The following is a 21,455-nucleotide window of genomic DNA, read 5'->3' on the forward strand; positions in this document are numbered from 1 at the left end:
ATATACATTATTAATACGTTCTTCACCACAAAATTGGCATTTTTTTAAAGGAGTAGATATCATCATTCCTGCATTGTACTGTCGTGCACTCTGGACTTCAAGTCACCTTAAAAAATTATAATACTCGCACCACAGAACCAACGATAGGCACAAATCTTCCTATGTCAATAGCGTGCGAATTTCATTTATTTACAGTTGTATTTTAGAAATTCTTGATACAGAACTGATACAGAATTCTGTTGCTAGTTATTGATATATAAGAGTGAGCCGATAATAGGTCTTGAGCTGCTTTGAACAAATGATTAGATGACTTTTTCTTAATTTCTGAAAAAAATGTATGAAATGGAACGAAATGAGTCAAACGAATGAGCGCCTGCGCTGAACCGAATACTGTGCCAAGCTACATTTGTGATGAGCAGGTTGCATACCATCAAGTTAAAATACAAGTCTTCTGTTAATCCTGCCGTGCCACACGCTATCTGGCAGCTCTACCTTGCTACCAATGATTTGATTTTTATTAGCCGGCTAACATAATTATTTTTTCTATACTTTTTCTTAACAGAAGATTATTGTTTTGCATTTAGTGAAATCTATTATGCTGTCCATACTCAAAGCGAAAGTTTTTCAACATATTTTTTACCTTAAGCAATTTCAGATTAAATTTCTTAAATAAAAAAATGTGGATTTCATTGTGTACAAATTTAATAATTTTTTTTAGCTACGTAGATGAAGTAAGGGCGACATTTTACATCGTAACTTTAATTTGGTTTACATTTTTATCATCTCTTTAATTTGATCTATTTGATAAATTATGTCTTAAATAATAGCAATTAATGCAGTAAAATAAACAATGAAGGTATGATTTAATCTCTTTTATTAGTTTTTTATTATTTTTGTTAATTTGATATTATGGATAGCTGATTACGGCTCTTGAGACGCTGTAAAATGAAATTGTGAGAAACAGATGCACCTGTTCCAGAGGGTGAGCGCGCGCAGTAAAAAAGTCGTGAGTCCTATCAATATTCATCTCATCTTCTTTACGATCTCTCTCTCTCTCTCAATATACGCGACTTCCAAAGGCCCCACGCGAAGTGCAGCAGATGAACGCGCGACGGTTTGCTACGAATTCAGTCAGTTTATGTGAAGCACTTTTCGCATGCACGCCCAGGTGTGCAGAGTGGAAATCGACGGCTGGGCATCTTACGTGTATCATCTCTATGTGTATATATAATACATAATAATTACGTGTCGGGTTGCGTGTCCATTGTAATTTTTAGAGAGCAGCGAGTGAGTGAGTGAGTTGGGCTGCCATATAATATTATTATAAAGATTGCGATTGCACCGAAAGGTCCAGAGAGCCGGTCGTGAGAAAATCGAGTGTGTTTTAAACGCGAGCGGCCGGCAGCTTTTTGCGTGGGTTTCCATCATTGATCTCATAAAAATGCTCAATTCGGGCGCCAACACACTCACATAACGAGTGAGAGAGTGAGTGTCATAATATTCCTGTTTCCCAAATTGCCGTGATGCGGAGCAGCAGAGAGCTAAACGCGAAAGCTCTCTCGTTGATGCTCTGGAAGCCTGCGGGCGAGGACACACGAACAGTTCAGCTACTGCCCGTGCCTTTTCGCAACTCGATTCACTCGTCCTGGCTGACTGCGAAATTAGACGGTGACCGCTTGATTAATTGCTTAATTTGCAGCGACCACGTCGTTTTCAAGCGATCTTTGTGTTTTCAAGATCCCCATCAAATTCGAGCTGAGAAATTAAAAACATGAAATCATCGCTTCTCAATGAAATAATGTGTGTAATTATCAAAGATAAATATCCTTTGCGTGGCCGCGGGCGGTTCTGAAAACGTGATTTCTTAGCTGCAGGAAAATGCGGTAACTTTGCCGCGGTCATTAAAGCGGCAATTAACACGCAGACTTTTAAATTGCGTGCGGCCTCTTGAGCCTGAAAATCCTTGAAATCGGTTTTGGAAGCATCATCGTTTTAATGCACTCCCTGCGCTATGGGATTAGTATTGTTAAAAAAATAAGAGGTTCGTATTTTTCTACAGCTATATCTTTAATTAACTCTCAGTTTTATTACAGAAATAAAATTAATTTTATCTTTAAGTACAAATGTGTATACACAAATACATCAGGGAGAAAATCACTGCTCCAGCCCTGTGGTAAAATACTATACAGTAACATTCTACGCGCGTTTCAGACCTCTTCTTTAGCTTTCATACGCATCCATTTTTCCTATTTTTCATTTTACATTTTCCCAGCCCTTGCAAGGAACTCAAACGCACACGCAAATCTTTTTCTCCTACACTTATACTCAGCGCAATATAAATATAAAAGGCCACATTTTCGTTAATCAGCAATTACATAAAGATCCTGTTTCGCGAGTCACAACTTTGAATAATATTATTAATAATAATTAAAATTTTTACATCTCTCTTTATTAAAAGCTCCAGTCCTTTCGAATGAATAAAATCATTTCGAATTAGTTTCTATTAAACCGATTTTCTTCTACAAGAAAAAACAGGCACTGGACTAACTAAGGAACATGTCACAGTTTTCATAAAAATAATTATAACTATTATATCCTCTCTCTGTTTTTAAATAAAATTATTACTTACTTTAGATGGCAATTTTCTTACACACTATCACACTGTTTCGTTTTTTCATAAATTCTTCGTTAGGCTCGTGGAACCTGTTCAATGCTCAGTGAGAAAATTGTCCATCAAAATTATCCGAGATGCCCCTGTAGAGGCAGTCGCGCGAGAATGAGTAATATTGACTAAATTCCACGAGCCAATTCATCAATAACAATTAGAGTTTGGCGCACTTGCGCGAGTAACCCTTAAACTCGGTTTGAAAGCTCCTAAAGACCTAATCAACAACGCACAGCGGCAGCTCGCTCTACACGATAACAGTCAAAACGTCCTCCTGCTGCTGCTGGTGCTGCTGTCTGTCGGTGGGCGACTGCACGTTCCTCTGGATTGGCAGCACCCGCAGGTTGATGGGCTTGTTAAAGTCTTTGTGCGCCATCACGTTCACTGGTGATTTGTTTTTGCTCACGTCAGGATTCTGCGGCTTGAACAACTGGTTCGATATCCGCGCCGAAGACGCCTTGACGAAGTTGAGATTGTTCGAGACGCTTGGGTCGATGCCCTCATCGTCGACACACACTCCACCCCCGCCCCCACCACCGACCCCCGCACCCGCCTCGGTCAGTTCTGCGTTGCAAGCGGCGTTGCACAAGCCGGTCGGCGACGGCTCAATGATGGACACGATGGCGCACCTGTGCAGGTTCTCCTCGTACGACACGTTGTTGGACTTCTCTAGCTCGGACGAGCGGAGGTCGATGTGCTCAGCCACCCCCGGGGATAGGTTTGGGCTCACGCGGGCCCGACACTGCCACAGCAGCACCAGCACGATCAGCACCAAAATCGCGAGGATCAGCATGCAGAGCAGGGCGATCAGCCAGTAGGTTCCTGGCGGATCGTCCACCTTGATCTCAACGTTGATCTGCTTGATCGCCTCCGAGAGGCTCGACGCGTTGACCAGCTTGTAGCGCATCGACTCGCTCAGCAGCTTGATGCCCTCAGTCACCGCCAGCACTTCAGAGGACAGATCAGATGGTTTCGAAGACTGTGGACAAAAAGAGAGTTGAATTTAATAGCGTCAAGAAAATTTCCAAATGTTCTTCAACTCACCATTGTAGCTTCGACGATATTGTTGAAGCCGCTCTTCAACTCGCACAAGATGTACAGGTTGTCCGAGCCACCACTGAACGTCTGGTAGGTGACGGCAATCTTCCTCAGTTCGTTGCAGATACTCTGGACGGAAGTTCCTGACTTGAGTTTGCTGCGGTCCAGCGTGAGGCTGACACGCGCGCAGTGGGAACTGATCACCGCCTGGTTGGGCCAGCAGTCGGCGGGCGCCGGATACGACTTGCTGAACGGCTGTGGCGACGTCAACGAGAGGCACTCGCCCCACGGATGACAGTCGGGCGTCAGGCAGTTCTCGCGGTGCGATTCGACGCACTTGGTAGTCAACGGGCACCGCTGCGAGGGTTCGCGGCAGTTGTACGGACCACACCACACGTTAGTGCAGCGAATGCGGCCGCCGACGCACATACAGGTGTTGCAGTTGTCCACCCACGAAACGTTGGGTTTGATGTACTGGCCGTCGAGCACACAGTCTAGATCGTATGAATCCCCTGAGGCAGAGGAAGCAGATTTTTTTATAAACGAATTCGAGATACTTGCACTATGGAATAGTGATTTTTGACAACAAAAAATACAGGGTAGTGATAATTTTCTCAAGTATTGGAAGATTTGAAGAGTTGTGATTAAAATCCTGACATTATTACATATTTCCTAGCTGCCAAGAGCGTCAGTCTATTCCCCAACAATTTTTTCTATTCTTCTCTTAGGAGTGTAAATGAAATAGGTCCTCAGGTATTCAGTCGAATCTATATGGGATTCGCTTTGGCAACGTGGGAATGCATAATGTCCCGAATTTATTTCAACAATAGAAAATTTCTTTGATTGAAAACCAAATTTATTGAAAAATAGAGGAATAAAAGAACAAACCTTGCTCGCAGAGTTGACCGTGCATGCCAGGTGGGCAGGTGCACTCAAAGGTTCCGATGCCATCGATGCAGGTGCCGCCATTCTTGCAAGGACTGGAGGCGCAGTCGTCGATGTTGATCCTGCAGTCAGGCCCCGTGAAGCCTTTGGCGCACTCGCACCGATACCAGTTGACCCCGTCGACGCACTGTCCGCCGTTGTGGCACGGCATGGGGCTGCAGTCATCCGTGTCCTTTTCACAGGTGTTGCCCTCAAAGCCTTCCTTGCAAATGCACTTGAAGCCGCCGCCATCCACGTTGACACAAGTGGCGCCGTTCTTGCACGGATTTGACTGGCATGCTTGTGATTTAGCTGCAGCACAAGGACGGAAATATAAGGTATGTGCTTTAACCGGGTAAATGAAAACTAATTTTAGTATAAAAATATCTGGATTGGTTAAAAACACTTCTTGTGGGAAGTTTACGGAGTGATCACTGATTTAACACGTTTATGACCGCGACTCAGTGCGGCGAGAGAATACTTTGTAACTATTCTAGTATTTTAGCTAGATCTGCGCATGAAAATTTTCTACAACTTTTTTGAACCTTATAAACAGGAATAATCAAGCATAAAATTTTAATAGCATTTTGGACTTTAACTAAAATAAAAACTATCGCACTGTCGACTTACGGATGTGACAGATGCTGCCTTCGAACCCTGGCGCGCAGCGACACATGAATGTGTTGCCCATGTCCTGGCAGGTTCCGCCATTGAGACACGTGTTCTGGTCGCAGTGGCTGTTCCTCAGGCTGCACGTCTTACCCTTCCAGACACCGCGGCATTTGCAGACAAAGTCGGCATCGCCGTTCTGGCAGATGCCATCGTTCTCACACGGATTGGAATCGCACTCGTTGCGATCTGCGTGGAAAAAGAAGCACACGTGAGAAAACCCCAAAGCTCACCGCACATCGCCCAACGCCTTGCGGTCGTTGTAGATTTTGCGGTCGCGACAGAGCACAGAGAGCATTTTGTGTTTTCAGCTCGAGTTTCACCGAGGTGTAAATTCATTATTAAATTACAAAAATTCGAGCCGACCGACCAAAAGAGCGGGCCATTGATTTGCTGCTGAACACGTTAGTGGCGATCAGGTACGGACTGTCGCGGAGGAACATCGTTCCGAGTGAAGTTCAATCAGCGCAGGACACGCAAAAATTTAGATAGCACTTCTCTTGAAATCGGGGATAATTATGCAGTTGAGAAAAATAAAGAAGCGGAATTTTTGTGCGAAAAATTGACTTAAAGGATTGTGGTGGTGGACTGTCCGGGTCTGTCAGCAATTTTTCGGGTTGAAAGCAAATCTCGGCGATTGCGCCTCAAATTTCAAAGCCGGCCTGTGCACGGCAGCATGGTTCGTTTTGCTGCTCCAGAAGGTCGGAGGGGGAAATCTTAGAAAAAGAGGTGAGTCGAAATGCGCGCAAGAGACACTTGACACCGCCTCATTGTAAATAGATTGAGTCGATAAAGGCCAAAAGACCATCAAAGGGTATCACTAAGCGTATTTTGTGCAATCATTCGGTCCTGCTAGAAGATCAACATTTTTTCGCCCCCACAACCCGCAGACATGCAATAAATATCACGTGGGAAAATCTCCGCCGCTGGATCCCTAACAAGTGCGGAAATTTGCACACCGAATTTTGTACAATCAAGCGGAAAAAGCGGTGAAAATGTGCGAAAAATGGCAATATGCTCTTGTGGGTTTGCAGCCGCCCACGACTGCTCTAAAACTCGATTATATCTTTCGCGATGCTTACCATCTTGGCAATAGGTGCCCTCCCAGCCATCGCGACATATGCATTGGAACGAGTTGACCCTGTCCACGCAAGTTCCGCCGTTCTGACACACGGTCTCCGCGCAGTCGTTGATGTCTGAAACCACGGCAAATCGGTTCGTTAGAAAAAGTGATCCCAAAATAATGCGCGCGTGGAGTAGGGATCCCAAAGATGAAAAGGGGGAGGAGGAAAATGAGGCGAGCCACTAACTAACTAACTGAGAGCGCAAAGGCAAAGCAGCAAAAGCACGATGAGATGAACTGATAGGTGATTTGGTTAGTTACGAAAAGGAAACGTGTCTCGCCGAGGCCCACAACCGTCGAGTGTGCGGAGAGAGAAATAATAAATCAGGGCTAACAGCAGCAGCTCTACTCACTCTCGTGGCAAAACTGGCCGGTGTAGCCAGGTTCACATTGACACCAATAGTTGCCTCCGGGCTGGGCCACGCACGTGCCATGTTGGCCGCAGATGCTGATGGCACTGCCGTTGGACAGCACACTCTGCGCCGAACAACTGTCCAAAACTGGAAAAAAATCCAAAGTGGATTATAAATCGGGTTCAACTGAAGGCGTTGAAATCTCTAGCAATTGAGATATTAGTAATATTTCCTTGAGAAGCGAAGGCCCGGAAGCACGACAAAGAAAATATTATTGCTGGTTTCTCCAACGCGCATTATTTGCCCAAAAAGCTGCAAAGCTAACTTACAGTCGACCGGCGTACTGCAGTTCTTGCCCGTCCAGTTGGGCTGACAATGGCAGAAGTAGTCCTCCTCCTGCGGGTTCACTAGACACTCTGCGTCGTTCTTGCACGGATTTGGATTGCAGTGGTCGTGGTCGATCTCGCAGGTCTTGCCCTCGTACCCCACGGAGCAGATGCAGCGGAAGGACGCGATGCCGTCCACGCACTCGCCGCCGTTTTTGCACGGGTTGCTTTCGCACTCGTTGATGTTCACCTCGCACTTCTTGCCTTTAAAGAAAAAACGAAAAACATCAATTTGTGATGAATAAAAGAGTGCACCAAAATGCAGTCACAAGGTGGCTATGAAAATACCATCATCATTTTTTATAATTGTGAGCTATTTCCGGCACGGTTTTAAAATTATTCGTCCTCTAGTGAGGTGCCGAGAGTTTTTTCATTTAAATTATAAGCATGAGAATAATGAGCAGGAGCTGACCTGTGAAGCCGGAGGTGCAGGCACAATAGAAGTTGTTGACCAGGTCGATGCAAAGGGCTCCATTCTGGCATTGTCCGACGCAGTCATTAATATTGTGGTCACAGTTTCGGCCGGTCCACCCTTCGACGCACTGGCATGTGTAGCTACCTGGGAGGTTGGTGCATGACTTTGCGTTTATGCAAGGCGACTTGTCCGCTTTGCACTCGTCCACGTCTGTAATGAGGAAAAATTCGACGCATTTTTAGTGTGTTTGCCCAACGCTTTTTTCGGCCTAACAAGCACGTTAATGTCTTTTTGAGTGCCCACCTTGAAATTTTTTCTATGCCCGCCGCGACAGTTTGTTCAGGTGAAAAATAGATTTCGCTAAAGCACACAGTGTCGCTTTGTGATAGTAATGGTCGCACGATGAGGAATATGGAATTGCAACAGAGTGGTGGGACATGCAACAAAGAATGACGAACAACCATATTCCGTACAATCGGTTGGTTAGGTTAGCTTCCTTTTAAATGTTTAGCAGGCAGATATTTTGAAAATGGGTGTAACAAAATTGAAAACTGTTTGGACACGATTGCACAGTTTTCCTTCTTGTCTACAAAGACAAATTGAATTTATTCCCGAAAAGCTGATCCACACCCTTATCAAAAGACAATGAGAGAATACAAAACGGCCATCGAGGCGTAGATATATAAAAATGACGCTGATTGTGCCTGCTGGATAATTACATTATTTATCTGCGCGTCGGAGTTTTGCAAATTGTAGTCGCAGCTCCGAACATTGTAATAATTCTTGGTTGCGCGGTCGGAATAATCGCGGGCATTAATCAAACACGCTCAATTTTTTTTCTTTAAATCGGCGGCACGGATTTTCCTTGTGCGTCAAATGAGAGAAAAGTGCGAGTTGACAAACAATGCTTGTCTATTCCGACGTCAGAGATTGGGAGCATGGTGTGGAATGGAGAAAACGCTTCGCGGGGAGTAAAGGGAGTGAGATAATTTCCACTGGGAGGTTCTTCACATGTGGACTAATAAAGGCAACCTTTTTGCTTTCACACTTGGCTATAAATTACTCAGGTGGGGGCACGACCTCCTCAAAAATCAGCCTCACTCGCAACTGGCGTGAAAATAAATTGCGAAAAATATTCATCCCACACTCACTTTGCTACAAATTTATTTTCAAAATCATTATGCTCCGTTGGCGAGAAACTTGGAAGATGATAATTACTACATTGAAGGAAAGGCCAATTTTATCAGGGCCTTTTAAATATCACCTATCCTGAATTTGTCTCAAGCAGGATACCTTTTTCTATTAAGACAAAATCAAATAAATAAATTAGGAATAAACAAAAATTACATTAAACACGTTGTCTAAAAAGTGCTATTGGCATTTAGGTAAATTTAAAACCTAATTTTATAATTAGTACGCAACGAAGTGGATATTTGGTAGTTCAGAGGCAGCCGAAAGCTAATTACAACTTTAAAAAATATAATTTTCCAATAGACTTGATCAATAATAACGGACGGCGCTAGCAGCTGAGGTCCATACTCGAGTTGGCCATGGCTGCAGGGGCTGCGTTTTGAGGAAAAAATGCACGCGGTGTGCGTCGAATTACCGACGGACCTAATTAAATCTTCTAAACGGCGTGTGTTTTTCCTTAAGGTGGCCAACCATAATTGCTTTTCCCTTGCTGGCCGCCGCCGCTGCCGAAATGGGTTGCTTGGCCAGAGAGGCTTTGTTTGGGGGGCCGTCTTTCTCTAAATCACGCGTCTGATTGCAGCAGCCTCTCGCTATATCGCTGCGCGTCTTATTATTACGTTAAACGCTTGCTACCGCCCACTCTTAATTGCACGAAGCCTTTTCTGCCGTTCCGTGTACATTCGCCGCGTATAACCCTCTGGAAAGAAATTACGAGAGAAGTTTTGATTTAACAAAAATACACCCTGGGACGATCTCGCGGCTGCCGCTGCCTGCGGTTTGTAGAAAACAGAAGTTTGAGCCGCAAACGTGGCATTACCGCTAATGAAAACCTGCGGCTTCCAAAACCGCCGCTGACTTTCGCCGCTCTGAATTGATTTCGGACCCAGGGTTCAAGGTTTCCAGCTTCAGCAAAAAGCCGATCACTTTAACCTGACTTATTAAAAAGTTTGTTTGATTTTTCGTTAATAAAAATATAACAGAAAAATACATGTTGTACAGAGCAAATTGTTAATTCCGCAAGCGTCTTAAAGGGAATGTGCAGGAAACGAGTAAGATTGCAAATTAGCTATAAATTATTCGCGATGCCATTTAAATGAATTTTACAGAGAGAAGATGCGCGCGACTGTTAACAAGTATGCCACAATAACTGTTTATTCAAACGAGCAATGGCAATTTTTCAACACGGTGTATGAATGTATTTTGACTCATTTCTCCGTCGGCGATTCATCACGGACAGCAATGGAATTAATTACAATACGAACGGCATGAGCGACACCGATGCAGCAAGGCAAAGAGAAAAATGCGACTGTCAAAGGGAGTGAAGGGGCTAATAGACGAGATAGCGCGCTCGCGTCCGTGTCATCTTAAGTCACAGGGGAAAAGAAAAATGGGACGACGATTAATATTGATAATATGGCGTGCGGATCAAAACGTACCTTCTTCACAAGTGGCTCCCTTCCATCCAAACGGGCAAATGCACCTGTAGTTGTTGACCAGGTCGACGCAGGTGCCGCCGTTCTTGCAGGGCGAGGAGTCGCACTCATCGATATCTGTCAAGAGGCGAGAGAAGAAGCTATGTGACCTCGGTGCTCCAGCAAAGCATTATTAAGAAGCAGAGGAAAGAGACGCGAGCAGGGTTCGCCAGGAATTTTTCTCTCTTCACCACTCTCGACATCACAACTCGGAATCTAATCTGTCAGCTCTTTTTCACTTGATGTATTTTCTTTCATTAATTGGTTGCGTTTCTGATAATTGTGCTCGGACAGATTTATTGCAGCCTCGCTCGGCTTCACGGAATTTTGTGTTAAAAATAGAAAAAAGTCAGCAATACATAGCGTTTCCCCGTCAAATTCTTATCGAGAGTAGTATTTTTTTACTTTCCCCGTTCTCGCCAAGATTTCTGATCTAAGCAAGCGCGAGAAAAAAAAAGAAGAGGAACCATTAAAATTCGAATGATTGATCGAAAAGGCGGCAGAAAAGAAAGATGCCCAGGTGGGCAGACATAGTCGAACTTTGAACTCACTGGTTTCGCAAGTGTGTCCGGTCCACCCGGCGGCGCAGGTGCAGTTGAAGTGTCCATTGGCCTCTTGGCAGACGCCTTTGTTCTTGCACGGGGCAACGGCACACGGGTTCTTCACGATCTCGCAGTTGGTGCCCGAGAAGCCCTCTAGGCAGGCGCACTGGTAGTTGTCGGGGGCGGTGTTTTTGCAGGTGCCGCCGTTCAGGCACGGCTCGTGAGTGCCGCAGTAGTTGAGATCTGCCCGACAACAATTAATGCACTCTCATTAATTTCGCTTTTTTATCTCCGACGCACAGCCAACCAGCGAGCCGGCTAGCGGTCGTGGTCGTCGTTTTTGCCTCATCGCCTTTGCAAAATGCATCGATTCCGCGAAACGCTCGCCGAGGGAAAATCGAGTTCCAGCCGAACACAGCCCGGGGAAAAAATAATTTTGCCGTCAGCAAGCACGCAACTGCGATGACTCCGATAGAGGAATTATTGATTGGAAATTTACTTTCGGGAAGTTAAATTCAAAACCAATTTGATGTCATAAATAGCGATTCTAATATAAGAAAAAAGTCAATGGTCAAATTTTTAGTTTTGGAAATGATGTGACTATATTGTGAATTGCACACTATGAAAAGTAAATCATCCATCTAATAAGTGCAAAAGCTCCTTTGAGACAGAATGGGCACCGGTTGATTTTAATTTTTTGTGTAAAAAACGTAAACAAGCTAAATCTTGTCACGAGCAAACCAGATTCCGGTACACGACTAAGGTAAATGAATAATTTAGAAATTTCATTCATCTTTTCTCAATTTGAATTTCCTCTTTTCGTGCGAGTCACTGCTGCTAGATAAAAAATACCTACTGACAAAAAAATCATTTCCTCAATTTGAGTAAAATTGTAATGAAAAAAACAACGACTGTTCGACAGAAAAAAGAAGCGTGAGAGAGATGCAGCAGCATCAGATGTGAAATGAGAGGGAGTCTGCCGCGGTCAAAACCACCTGTTGCCAAATGAACAAAAATAACCGGCCGGGCGCTACAGTTCAAAAGTGAGCGTCGTCTCGGTGTCGGTCTGCCGACGACGACGACGACGACGGGCAGAAAAACGAGTTTGCGTGAGTCTTGCTTTTTATACTTATATCGTACGTGCAGACGCGCCGCGCTAACATGCACTCGCGGGGCCAATCTGGGCGGATTCGGCGGCAATTAACGACTCACACAACTTTGTTGAGCAGCTGACCAAGTGGAAACTAGAGTGTGGAAACCTGGGAGCGCGCATTGTCCCAGGCCGCTCGATGTTAATTAATTGATTAAGAGGCTGGTCAGGAACTGGCGTGAATGGCGGCGTGAAAAAATATTGGCTTCTTTTGTCAGCTCTAACGGGTGCTGCATGCGAAGCAGACTGAATGGGAACAAAAACGTCGTCGCAACTCATACACACATATAAACACACACAATCGGCAATCGCACACACATACATACGTTTACGGGGCTCTCGAATCTGGGTGATTTTCCCATCGTACGCTCGCGGGAGAGACGCGTTTTTGTTTATCAAACTGGATTAATGGGAGGGAGTTGATAAAGTTGCAGGCAAAAACTTGCTCTGATTTAAAGCCTGGGAATGGCCTAAGGACAGTAATCGACTTTGTGCGCCCGAAAACTCAAAATTCTCACAAACAGAACACATTTGAAATTTTTATTTCAGTAACAATATCATTTTCAGGCCTAATTTGATAAAAAAAACTCAACCTTGCGATTGCGAAGAGCCCCGGCAATGGCAGTTCTCGCGATCGCAGCTGAGATAAAATGAGATACAAAGTAACAAAGCAAAAAGTGGATAATATACAGTATAATGAATGCGCTCACCTTGGTCGCAAAGAATGCCACCCCAATTAACATTGCAGATGCAGTCCCAAGGCTTCTTGCAGTAGCCCTGCTTGCACCCTGGGTACGGGTTGCACTCGTTGCATAAATCGCCGCCCCAGCCTTCTCTGCAACTGAAAGCAGGCAAAAAAGTTAACGCCACTCATCTCGCGCTGCTGTGCTGCTTGCAGTGCGAGCAGCCGAGCGATCCGCCGCTGAAAAATCGTGGGAAATTCGCGTCTGGTGGGAATTTCAAAGTCTTTGTTGGTGCGGAATTATCGCCACTTTTCGATGGAGCGTGATCGAAAAGTGGTAGCAAATTGGACACAAGCGGGGCTTTTTACGCCGGGGGCAACCATTTCCAGCAGCACCCGACTGGCAGTTCGCGATCCAAGGACACGTGGCGTTAAAAATGTCCCTGCTCGGGCAGAGATTGCTCTCTATGCAGCTGAGCCTTGTTTCTGAAGGAAAATTTATTGCAAGGGATCGGGAACGCAATTTAAAGAAATATATATATATATATATATATATATATATATATATATATAAAATATAATAATAAAAGAATACATTGACAACGCCAAATTAAGAAATTTATTGCGTTGAGCTGCTGGAAAAACGGTTGACGCGGATAAGAAGCAAAAACGACCGGTTTTGTTTGATAGCAGTGGGTCGAAAATTGAAGAATCATCAATCATAATTTACTGAGTTTCCAGCACAAAAGAAGAGAAGCATGAAAAATCTCCACTTACATGCACTCTCCGGGTCGAACACATGTGCCATGAAGACAACCTTTTTTACAGACAGCTATAACAAATCAGAGAGAAGGACGTTCAGCAGGTACAAAAATAATAATTGGCACTGAGATCTATAATTAATTGATTAGTCGGTAAACGGCAGGCCGCGCCCGAGGGGCGATTTTTTTGTGCCGGCCGCCACCTTCCCTAACTCCTGATAAAGAAACCCAACACTTGAGGCGCTAGCAAGTGCGCGTTCACCTGTCAAAACATACTCTTTATTTCCACCTCCTGTCAATTGAATAAAATGCCAGTGCAGTTTCAAATTGAATTAAACGGCTAAAACCTTGAATGCCAGGTTTCTGTGTCAAATGCAATTAGGATTTTCAGTCGAAGGAAAGAAGTGGAACGCGATCAAAGAAAATCACAAATATTTTCGTTTGGAAAATCAACACATCAGTTTGACACTCAATTTTAAATCGAAATACCAACAGCGCGATTGTTTTAATCATAAACCACTCATGAGATATAAATGAGCTGGCTCAGACGCTTTTTCACCGACGGGCAAATGATTCATTTAAGGAATAATGGGAGAAGTGTGGCGCAGGCCAAGAGAGTCGTGCTAATAGGAAATGACCTGAGGCGCGGATCAAGTGAATTTCTAAACACTCATGTCGCGCACCGCGTATACGTCTGATGAGATGATGATGATGTTCGTTTCGAGCCAGGATAGAAAAACATTGTGAGCGGTAACTTTCGCTTTTCCTCGCTGGGATTAAAATATGCACACTCCATATATAAAGGGGACGAAATTTGCATCGCGCGATTGAAAAGCAAACGTTGCGCTGGCACTTGTTTTCTTAGCGCAGCAGAAAATAACTTTTTCTTGGGAAATGCGTGAGTAACCAACGACTATTTTGCACAATGTGTTTAAAACGTTGATAAACACGTACACACATGTGTTATAAAATATTTTCTGCCTTAAAATGCTTATTACTAGAACAGAATGTGTCAAAAAATGTAAATTTATTAAGTGCATTCTATAGTTATGCATATAAATCAGAAAAAAAAATTAAAAAAATATATATTTGGTAATTTTTCAGCTACGGTTAAAATGGTCAATATCATTCGACCTGGAATCTAACTGTTACCTATAACACTAAACAATACCCCCAAAAACGTTGATCTCAGCGCCTATTAGAAAGGAAACAAAATTCTTTTCAACTTACGAACATCACAGTTTGGCCCATCCCATCCTTCAATGCAGATCTTTTCTCCGGCGGGGGTGCAGTTGAAGTGTCCGAACTTGTCGTCCCTAGGCCTGCAGAAGGTCGTACAGGTCACATTGTAGTAGTTCTCATCACATTGAACGCGTATCCTGTAGACAAATGTGGCCTTTTGACCTTTGTGTGTCAAAGTGTGCCATCCAGTGCTGGGCTCGATGATGCCAGAGTAAGTGGACTTTTCGATCAAGCGGTCTTCGGCTGCGAACACAAAACGGTCGGTCATTCGTTAGTTTAATTTGTTAGCAAATGCAAGTGCAATTGTGCATTCTGAGCAGGCTGCAGTGCGGCCGTTAGCGCGACTCTCGGCGAAACTTGTTCTCGCAGCGCCGCGTGATTACAATTTCCAAGCACATTTTACGGGAAATATTTGTTCGATGCAGGATCGAGGCCGGCGTTTAATTTATTTATGAAATTTCCAGCAGCTGCAGAAAGACAATTTCTCGAATTGTGTGTCGTCGGCGTGGTAATTATTATGACAAGAGTTTGTATCCACGCATGCAGTCAGTGTACGCGCGCGGTCATTTTCTGGGTTTTTGTGCCTTTGCACTCTGATCCCTGCACACGGTGAAAGAGTAGACTCTCGTGTCGACGGAATTTCAATTCAGATCTGTGTCAACCCCTGCTGAACAGGTTTTTTTATCGCCAAGCTGCGTACTCGCGACACGAAAGACGAACTTTCAACTTCAGTTCAGTACCGAGCAAATTGTAAATCATCGCGTTTAATGGTCCAAGTTACTTTTTTTAAAACGTTGGGAAACCACCGCACGGCTCGACTCAAGAGTTGTAAATCTGAAGAGGACGTTTAGAAATTATCGGTTTAGACTGGCAAGTACGTAGAGAGTATGAATGAATTTGCAAAAATTTGCAATCGTTTGCAAACATATTTTTAAGAGCCGCAGAGAAACAAGATTTTTTATTTACTTTTCGTGTCTTTCATCGCATTTTACATTTCTACAACGAAAACTAAAGAGAAGCATAGAAGCATAGCAATAGCATATTATTCAAGTCACTGCACAATAATGGCCACGATTTTATCCTCCAAATCGAGCGTTTCCCAGTGGTCACTCAGCCGGATTATGCATGCAAATGACCAAAACCAAAGCGCACACGTGAGGATGTATAATTAAATTGAGGAATTCCAGATTCCAAAAGGATCTGGTGTGCACGGTGCTCGGTGCTCAGTGAACCAAAAACTCCCATGGAAATGCACGCGCAGTGCGGTGCGAGAGCGGACGAAATAATGCCTTAGCTGCCAATGCGATGGATGAAAAGTGAAGAGGCGCACCCACCAGCACCGCTTTTTACAGTGATCTGCTAAATTACTCGAGCTCGCGAGTGAGTTTGAGAGCAACACTAAAATCCATTTGACTGCATCTCACAATTTCGGGCTCATTTATTTTTTATTGCGCCGTGCTGCGGCAGGGCAATTAAAATATATTCAAAACTGTTAGTATGGTTTTATCTCCGGATGACGTGCGCGAGTAGCCCTGGAATTATATTATCAGGTAATAATCATTTCTATAACTCGCCAGCTTCTTTTTCCACTCTTTCTCTGGCGTCGAAATTCGAAAGCCAAACACACACACGCACCTGCGAACGCGGAGCGAACGCACACAAACACACACAGACTCACGACTTGTATTAAGCGGAAGGTTCAAACAGACATAAAAAAATAGAACTTTAAGAATAAAATATTATTCCAACGGAGCAGAGGAGAGACTGAGAGAAAAGCGGGGTTTGGTTTTTACGTTAGAGGCAATAAAAATTAAATAATGGTGTGCTCACCTATCCTGGATGCGTTTTCGTGTTTGTCAAAAGCTTGGAGGATCAAAGTGAAAGACTTCTGCAAAAAAAGAAAGAATACACAAATTAGTGAAATGAACACTGCAGATGCTGCTGTTGCTGCTGCTGGGCCTCTTTCTGACAAGTAGGTTATGCAGCTATATGGTGTACATTGAGAGGTAGCGATCGCATACATTGACCTTTGACTTTCTACTTGAAGCATGTAAGCAGGAGTGCTCCGAAGCACGCGGAAAACGCTGCATTCTTTCAATTCGAGCATCATGGAGAAGAGAGAAAAAAAGCACAGTCGGTTCCAAAGCGGAGGAGGAGGATGTTCCAATCGAAAAATAAGCGATTGGGGGCAGCAGTTGGAATCCCAATTAGAGTCGAGCTCGTGATTTTCGGCTTCCACTTTATTAACGCGCGGGTCGTGAGCTCACCGCCATGATGCGATGCCCTCTCGCAGACGATGCGCGCAAAAATATTGCTTTCAAAATTGGAATATCAGCCTGGAATTTGGAATTGATAATTTGCTTTTTGTTTCTGGGTTGTAAATCATCCATCAGCTCCGACGCGCACGTGTCAGGAAGCGATTGGTGCATGGAGGAGCAAAATCTTGAAGTCTGCTAATATTGTTTATTGATGCGCTTGTCTAAATATTTTCAGCTCCAATGTTTTATAGGGTTGCTTACGACCGAATGCTCTTGCCGGCCATAAAGACGGTATATGGTTACTAAAAATTTCATTGTCACTTCCGCGTTATTTTTAACCAATTTTAATTAAATGTTTTCAGTTTTCACAATCAACAATCAAGTCATCCAAAATAATTCTTAAATGTTTTATCACGCTATGAAACTCAACAGTAGTTAGCTCAATCAGAGCTTCAAACAATTTTTCCGACTGGCTGCTCAATAAACACGTCTGAAATGTTATTAAAAGGCAAGCCGCCAGTCAAAGCCAATAATGATGTCAAGAAGAAATTCAAATCCCAAGCATTATCGATCAAAGGTAAGAACAGAAATCTAATAACCTACTTAATCCCTAATTAATTAGGAGAGCTCCCCGGCCCCCGGTTTGATTGATAGGCGGACATACAGGGACCTGACGTGAAAGGAAAAGAAGAGAGGACCACCTCCGAGCTCAAAGATAACACGCCTTGATTCATTTCTCGCCGATTGTTGCTGGCATTGTTGTGTCTGGCCGATTGTTGGTGGTCAATCAACAAATCACGCGCAGTCCACGGCGATAGCAGATAATTTCATTGACGAGTATGAATAATGAAGGGCTGGCCGGCGGGCCGGCCGCAAACAACAAAACCGCCGCCGCCGCCACGCCGCCGCTTGTCTTTCTGTTTCGGGAGGAGGAAGAAGCACGATGCGTTTTATTAGGCAGGGCAGTCGCGAGCTGCCGATGATGAATGGCGTCGGGCGAATGAGAACAACTATTTCTCACTGCCCGCGGGATTTCTGAGTCGGAGCGAACGGGCAATTTGCATCCGTCGTCGTGCCCACGGCGCAGCCAGAGGTGGTTGTTAAGGTGGCAGCCAGCCTCCCGGCCCTTTTCTACCTGCGGCCTTTGTTGTTTTATTCCTACCGCGACCCAACACTGCGCTGCTTCTCAGGCAGCACAAAAAGTCTTTCATTGCACCGGGACCAATTCATATACTCCCCCAACTCCAGGGACTTCCTCAACGGGTGAGAGCCGCAGAGTCATCAGATTTTCACCGCAGTGAAATATCCCGTAAATCCTTTAAATTTGTGTTTAAAGGAATTGGGTCAAAACGTCATTGCATAACCCTGTCTTATCTTTTCTCACTTGACCATGTGTACTACGTTATGACGTTAAGACAAGCAATCTGAGTGATAAACTTTGACTTCATTTAAATAATTTATTAAGAGGTCATATCACATCTGAAAACAAAATTAATAAATTTGTGAGATTATTAATCGACACAGATTTAATTGACTCATTATTTTAATTCGTTTTTAATTGCCCGTCTTTGGGTATAATCTTGTTTCAGAAAGACCAAAATAAACGCTTGCTAGCTTGAAAATAAATTTTCTGCCTTATTGTCATGGAGCATTTAGTTTCTACTCGTGACATGCTGCTCTGCGATTCTGACTTTCTTTGTGAGTCAGACAAACAGCATCCTCAAGAATGGCTCATCTTCACGCCACACTTTCATCCTGCTGTGACCTATTCAGCAAGGTGGATTCACCCTCGCACCTTCCCACGTTTTTTTTAAACGGGGAGACAAAACAGGAGAAGTCTTCCCTGGAACACTGTGCTCAGAACATACAAAAGCGAAAAGCGAGGGTACATCATAAGCGTTCGATTGAATGGATACTGATGGAGTCGGTGTGCTCGTGTGGCGGCCGTTTATTCAGCAGATCGTAAATTTGGGAAGAAATAATGTTTTGGCTGTCTCGGAATGCCAACGCGCGGATAAAGAGAGGAATACATAAACCACGTCACCGCGGCTCTTTCCTAATTAAATCGAAACATTTTTGGCCGGTGGTCCAAATTGGTCCCGAACTGCTTTTATGTTGGTTCGGCTCGGAACATTTTTGTTCTCGGAATCTCACATGCGTTCGTTTTATTAGAAGAAGTTGGTTGCTTTTAATGAGGAGAAGCTCTGGCTATCAGTTCGAAAATTAATAATAACCTTCATTTTTCCCTAACGAAACGATTTTTATTATTGGATCGGACTACAGCACGCTCTTAAAAAACATCCATCCATCCATCTCGCCGGCTCGACTGACTCTCGCGCGCCTATATGTGTGTACATATGTACGGTCGGCGAGCTGACTCGGCTGTTGGGATAAAAAGTGGTAGGTACAGACAGAAGCATAATATATACTTTGCGTGACTAGAGGCCTTCTACCTGTAGCTATTACCTGCCCTGGAGTATGGAATGTGGCCTCGGGAGCCCCCTCTCCCCTGGAGCAACCAACTATCCGCCGGGCCGGAGAACGCGCAGCTCTGGGTGTTGTTGCATCTTCATAACCAATTTATTTCAACGCGGATAATCATACGAATTACAAATAAAAATGAAAAGTCACACACAGGCAGGCGGGCAGGCGGCACCAATTAGAGCCGCCTGCTTTTCTCACAAAACAAAAATTGTCCGGATCGATTTTGTTTTCCAGAGCAGCAGAAAGTAAGCAAGAAAGAAAGACGGGTTCCCACGTGCTGTTAATGATGTACGTGATTTCCTCGTACTCGCTCGGAAAATTAGTAACGGACGAGCTCCCATTTTTTTCCGGCAGCAACCTGACCGCCGACGCCACCCATTCGGATTATTAAATCCCATCTTATTGATCGCGCCAAATCGTGCGAATAGAATTAAGTGCTGCCGCCGCTGCTGCTGCTGCTTCACATGTTTTTCACGTTTCAGTACATTTAACTGCTCCATCATTCGAGCTGACATTGTAATTTTCAAACGATTAATTTTGATTTACAGCAAAAATAATGCAAGGCTGAAGGTCTGGGGAGCAAATTTTCGATCGAGCGTAAAACTTTTTTCTAATTTTCTTTCAATTTCGAAGTTAAACGCTAATTGCGTCCTGCGACCCCCACCGTTTCCATTCAAACAATCAATCTTTGGCTCTTTATTCCGCGCGCGGCGCAAAGCGGCGGTCGCCCATAAATCTTTCAGAAAAATAATTTGCTTATAAATCTCGTTTTTCAAATGAATTACCATATTGCCGGTTAAAATTATTGCCAACTTGGGAATTGGCGCGAGAGCAAAAAACTCGCCTCTCTCTCTCTCTCTCGCTCCACTCCACACCCTGTTTCGTCCAAGGAAAGAACACCAACTTTCTGTCAATCATTAAAATTGTGAAATATAAATTTCCACATTGAGATTTCCGCCGAGGTCCACTTTTTATTGCGCGGCGTCGTTCCCTCGCTCGCTCACCGTTTTTTCTGCAGAGTGGCGTGCAGAAAACTTCTGTGTGCTGCCGAGTTGCGTTTTTCTGTTTTATTATTGTATACACAATATCAAAGCGAAGCGGTTATATTTTCTACTAATTCGTGCAATCCCTCGCGAGAAATCCACGCGCGTGTGTTCTATTTAAAACGGAAAGAAACGACCTCTGAAGTGGATTCGAACTCCCCTTACGTCATTATAAACCAGATCCGTATATTTTTTTCTTGCAATCCAATATATTTCCAGCAAAGGAAACTTGATGGAAAATCTCTAAAAATATTAAACATTTGGCGAGATAAAATTTGAACTAAATAAAATAAACTTAATTTTGATACATCATGTGATTGGCCCCCTCAGTAAATCTTTTCTCATGTGTTGATAGGCTTTTCTTTCCTCCTTAAATCCTTTTAATATTCTCTCCTAGACCGTTCGAGCGTGTGTGTTAAAAATTTTTATGAATCTGCGAGCTGCGAAAGGGCGAATCCACGAAAAGCTTGAACTGACGGACTGCCGTGTTGGAATCCGGCCGCGCGTCGTGATGATTTTCCAATTTCGTGATTGCAATCTCGGCGGAGAGAAAAATATTTATATAGAAAAAAAGAATCGGACGGACGCTAGATACACTGCCATCTGCGCGAGAAATCGTCTTAATTATCCGTTCACGCTCGTTAAACTACTGTAATTTATCGATTGTGCGCGTCTCGCGGATACACGCTGCTGTTGGAAAATATGATTTCGGCGCTTGAAAGCTAACGGTGGATTGTTCGGGTTCAGGAGTTATATTACAACAAACGATCAGCGGCACAAGAGGAAATTGCTACATTTCACTCTAAAGCTTGCTCTTCAAATGAACACGAAATGCGCATTTAAGACGGCGCTCAAAAGTCATTAAAATGACCGCGTCTTCAGGACCATCCTAAAATGATCTTCAACTGGAATTTAAAAGTCAACATGCGCATCCGGCCTAGTTGGTACAGCGTGGGAAAATTCAGTTAATTTTGTTAAGGAACCGCTTGCAAAAATAATTTGAATCTGAGATTTTTATCTAAAGCTTTACAACAAAGTGTTTTTAACACGTCCTCAG

At 43.9% G+C, this 21,455-nt stretch overlaps 2 protein-coding genes across 3 annotated transcripts in view; one reads left to right on the forward strand and one right to left on the reverse strand.

The window, feature by feature from the left end:
• The window catches only part of LOC135943413 (protein FAM177A1-like), a 166,400-nt gene that overhangs the window by 91,115 nt on the left and 53,830 nt on the right, over positions 1-21,455 (forward strand). The window lies entirely within an intron of this gene.
• The window catches only part of LOC135941804 (protein jagged-1b-like), a 44,398-nt gene continuing 24,989 nt past the window's right edge, over positions 2,047-21,455 (reverse strand). The window contains exons 3-16 of one of the 2 annotated variants that reach the window (XM_065487539.1): positions 16,444-16,501; positions 14,602-14,856; positions 13,388-13,442; positions 12,639-12,769; positions 10,788-11,021; positions 10,201-10,314; positions 7,571-7,783; positions 7,102-7,362; positions 6,773-6,919; positions 6,379-6,492; positions 5,258-5,485; positions 4,592-4,939; positions 3,710-4,215; positions 2,047-3,644 (exon numbers count right to left, since the gene is read on the reverse strand). In XM_065487539.1, the coding sequence (XP_065343611.1) occupies positions 2,913-3,644; positions 3,710-4,215; positions 4,592-4,939; positions 5,258-5,485; positions 6,379-6,492; positions 6,773-6,919; positions 7,102-7,362; positions 7,571-7,783; positions 10,201-10,314; positions 10,788-11,021; positions 12,639-12,769; positions 13,388-13,442; positions 14,602-14,856; positions 16,444-16,501 (3,396 nt within the window). In that variant the 3' untranslated portion in view covers positions 2,047-2,912. The remainder of the gene's footprint in view (positions 3,645-3,709; positions 4,216-4,591; positions 4,940-5,257; positions 5,486-6,378; positions 6,493-6,772; positions 6,920-7,101; positions 7,363-7,570; positions 7,784-10,200; positions 10,315-10,787; positions 11,022-12,638; positions 12,770-13,387; positions 13,443-14,601; positions 14,857-16,443; positions 16,502-21,455) is intronic. The other variant, XM_065487541.1, reaches the window with a different exon arrangement.

The sequence above is a fragment of the Cloeon dipterum genome, chromosome 4 (genome assembly GCF_949628265.1).
Source record: "Cloeon dipterum chromosome 4, ieCloDipt1.1, whole genome shotgun sequence".
NCBI classification, from domain to species: domain Eukaryota; kingdom Metazoa; phylum Arthropoda; class Insecta; order Ephemeroptera; family Baetidae; genus Cloeon; species Cloeon dipterum.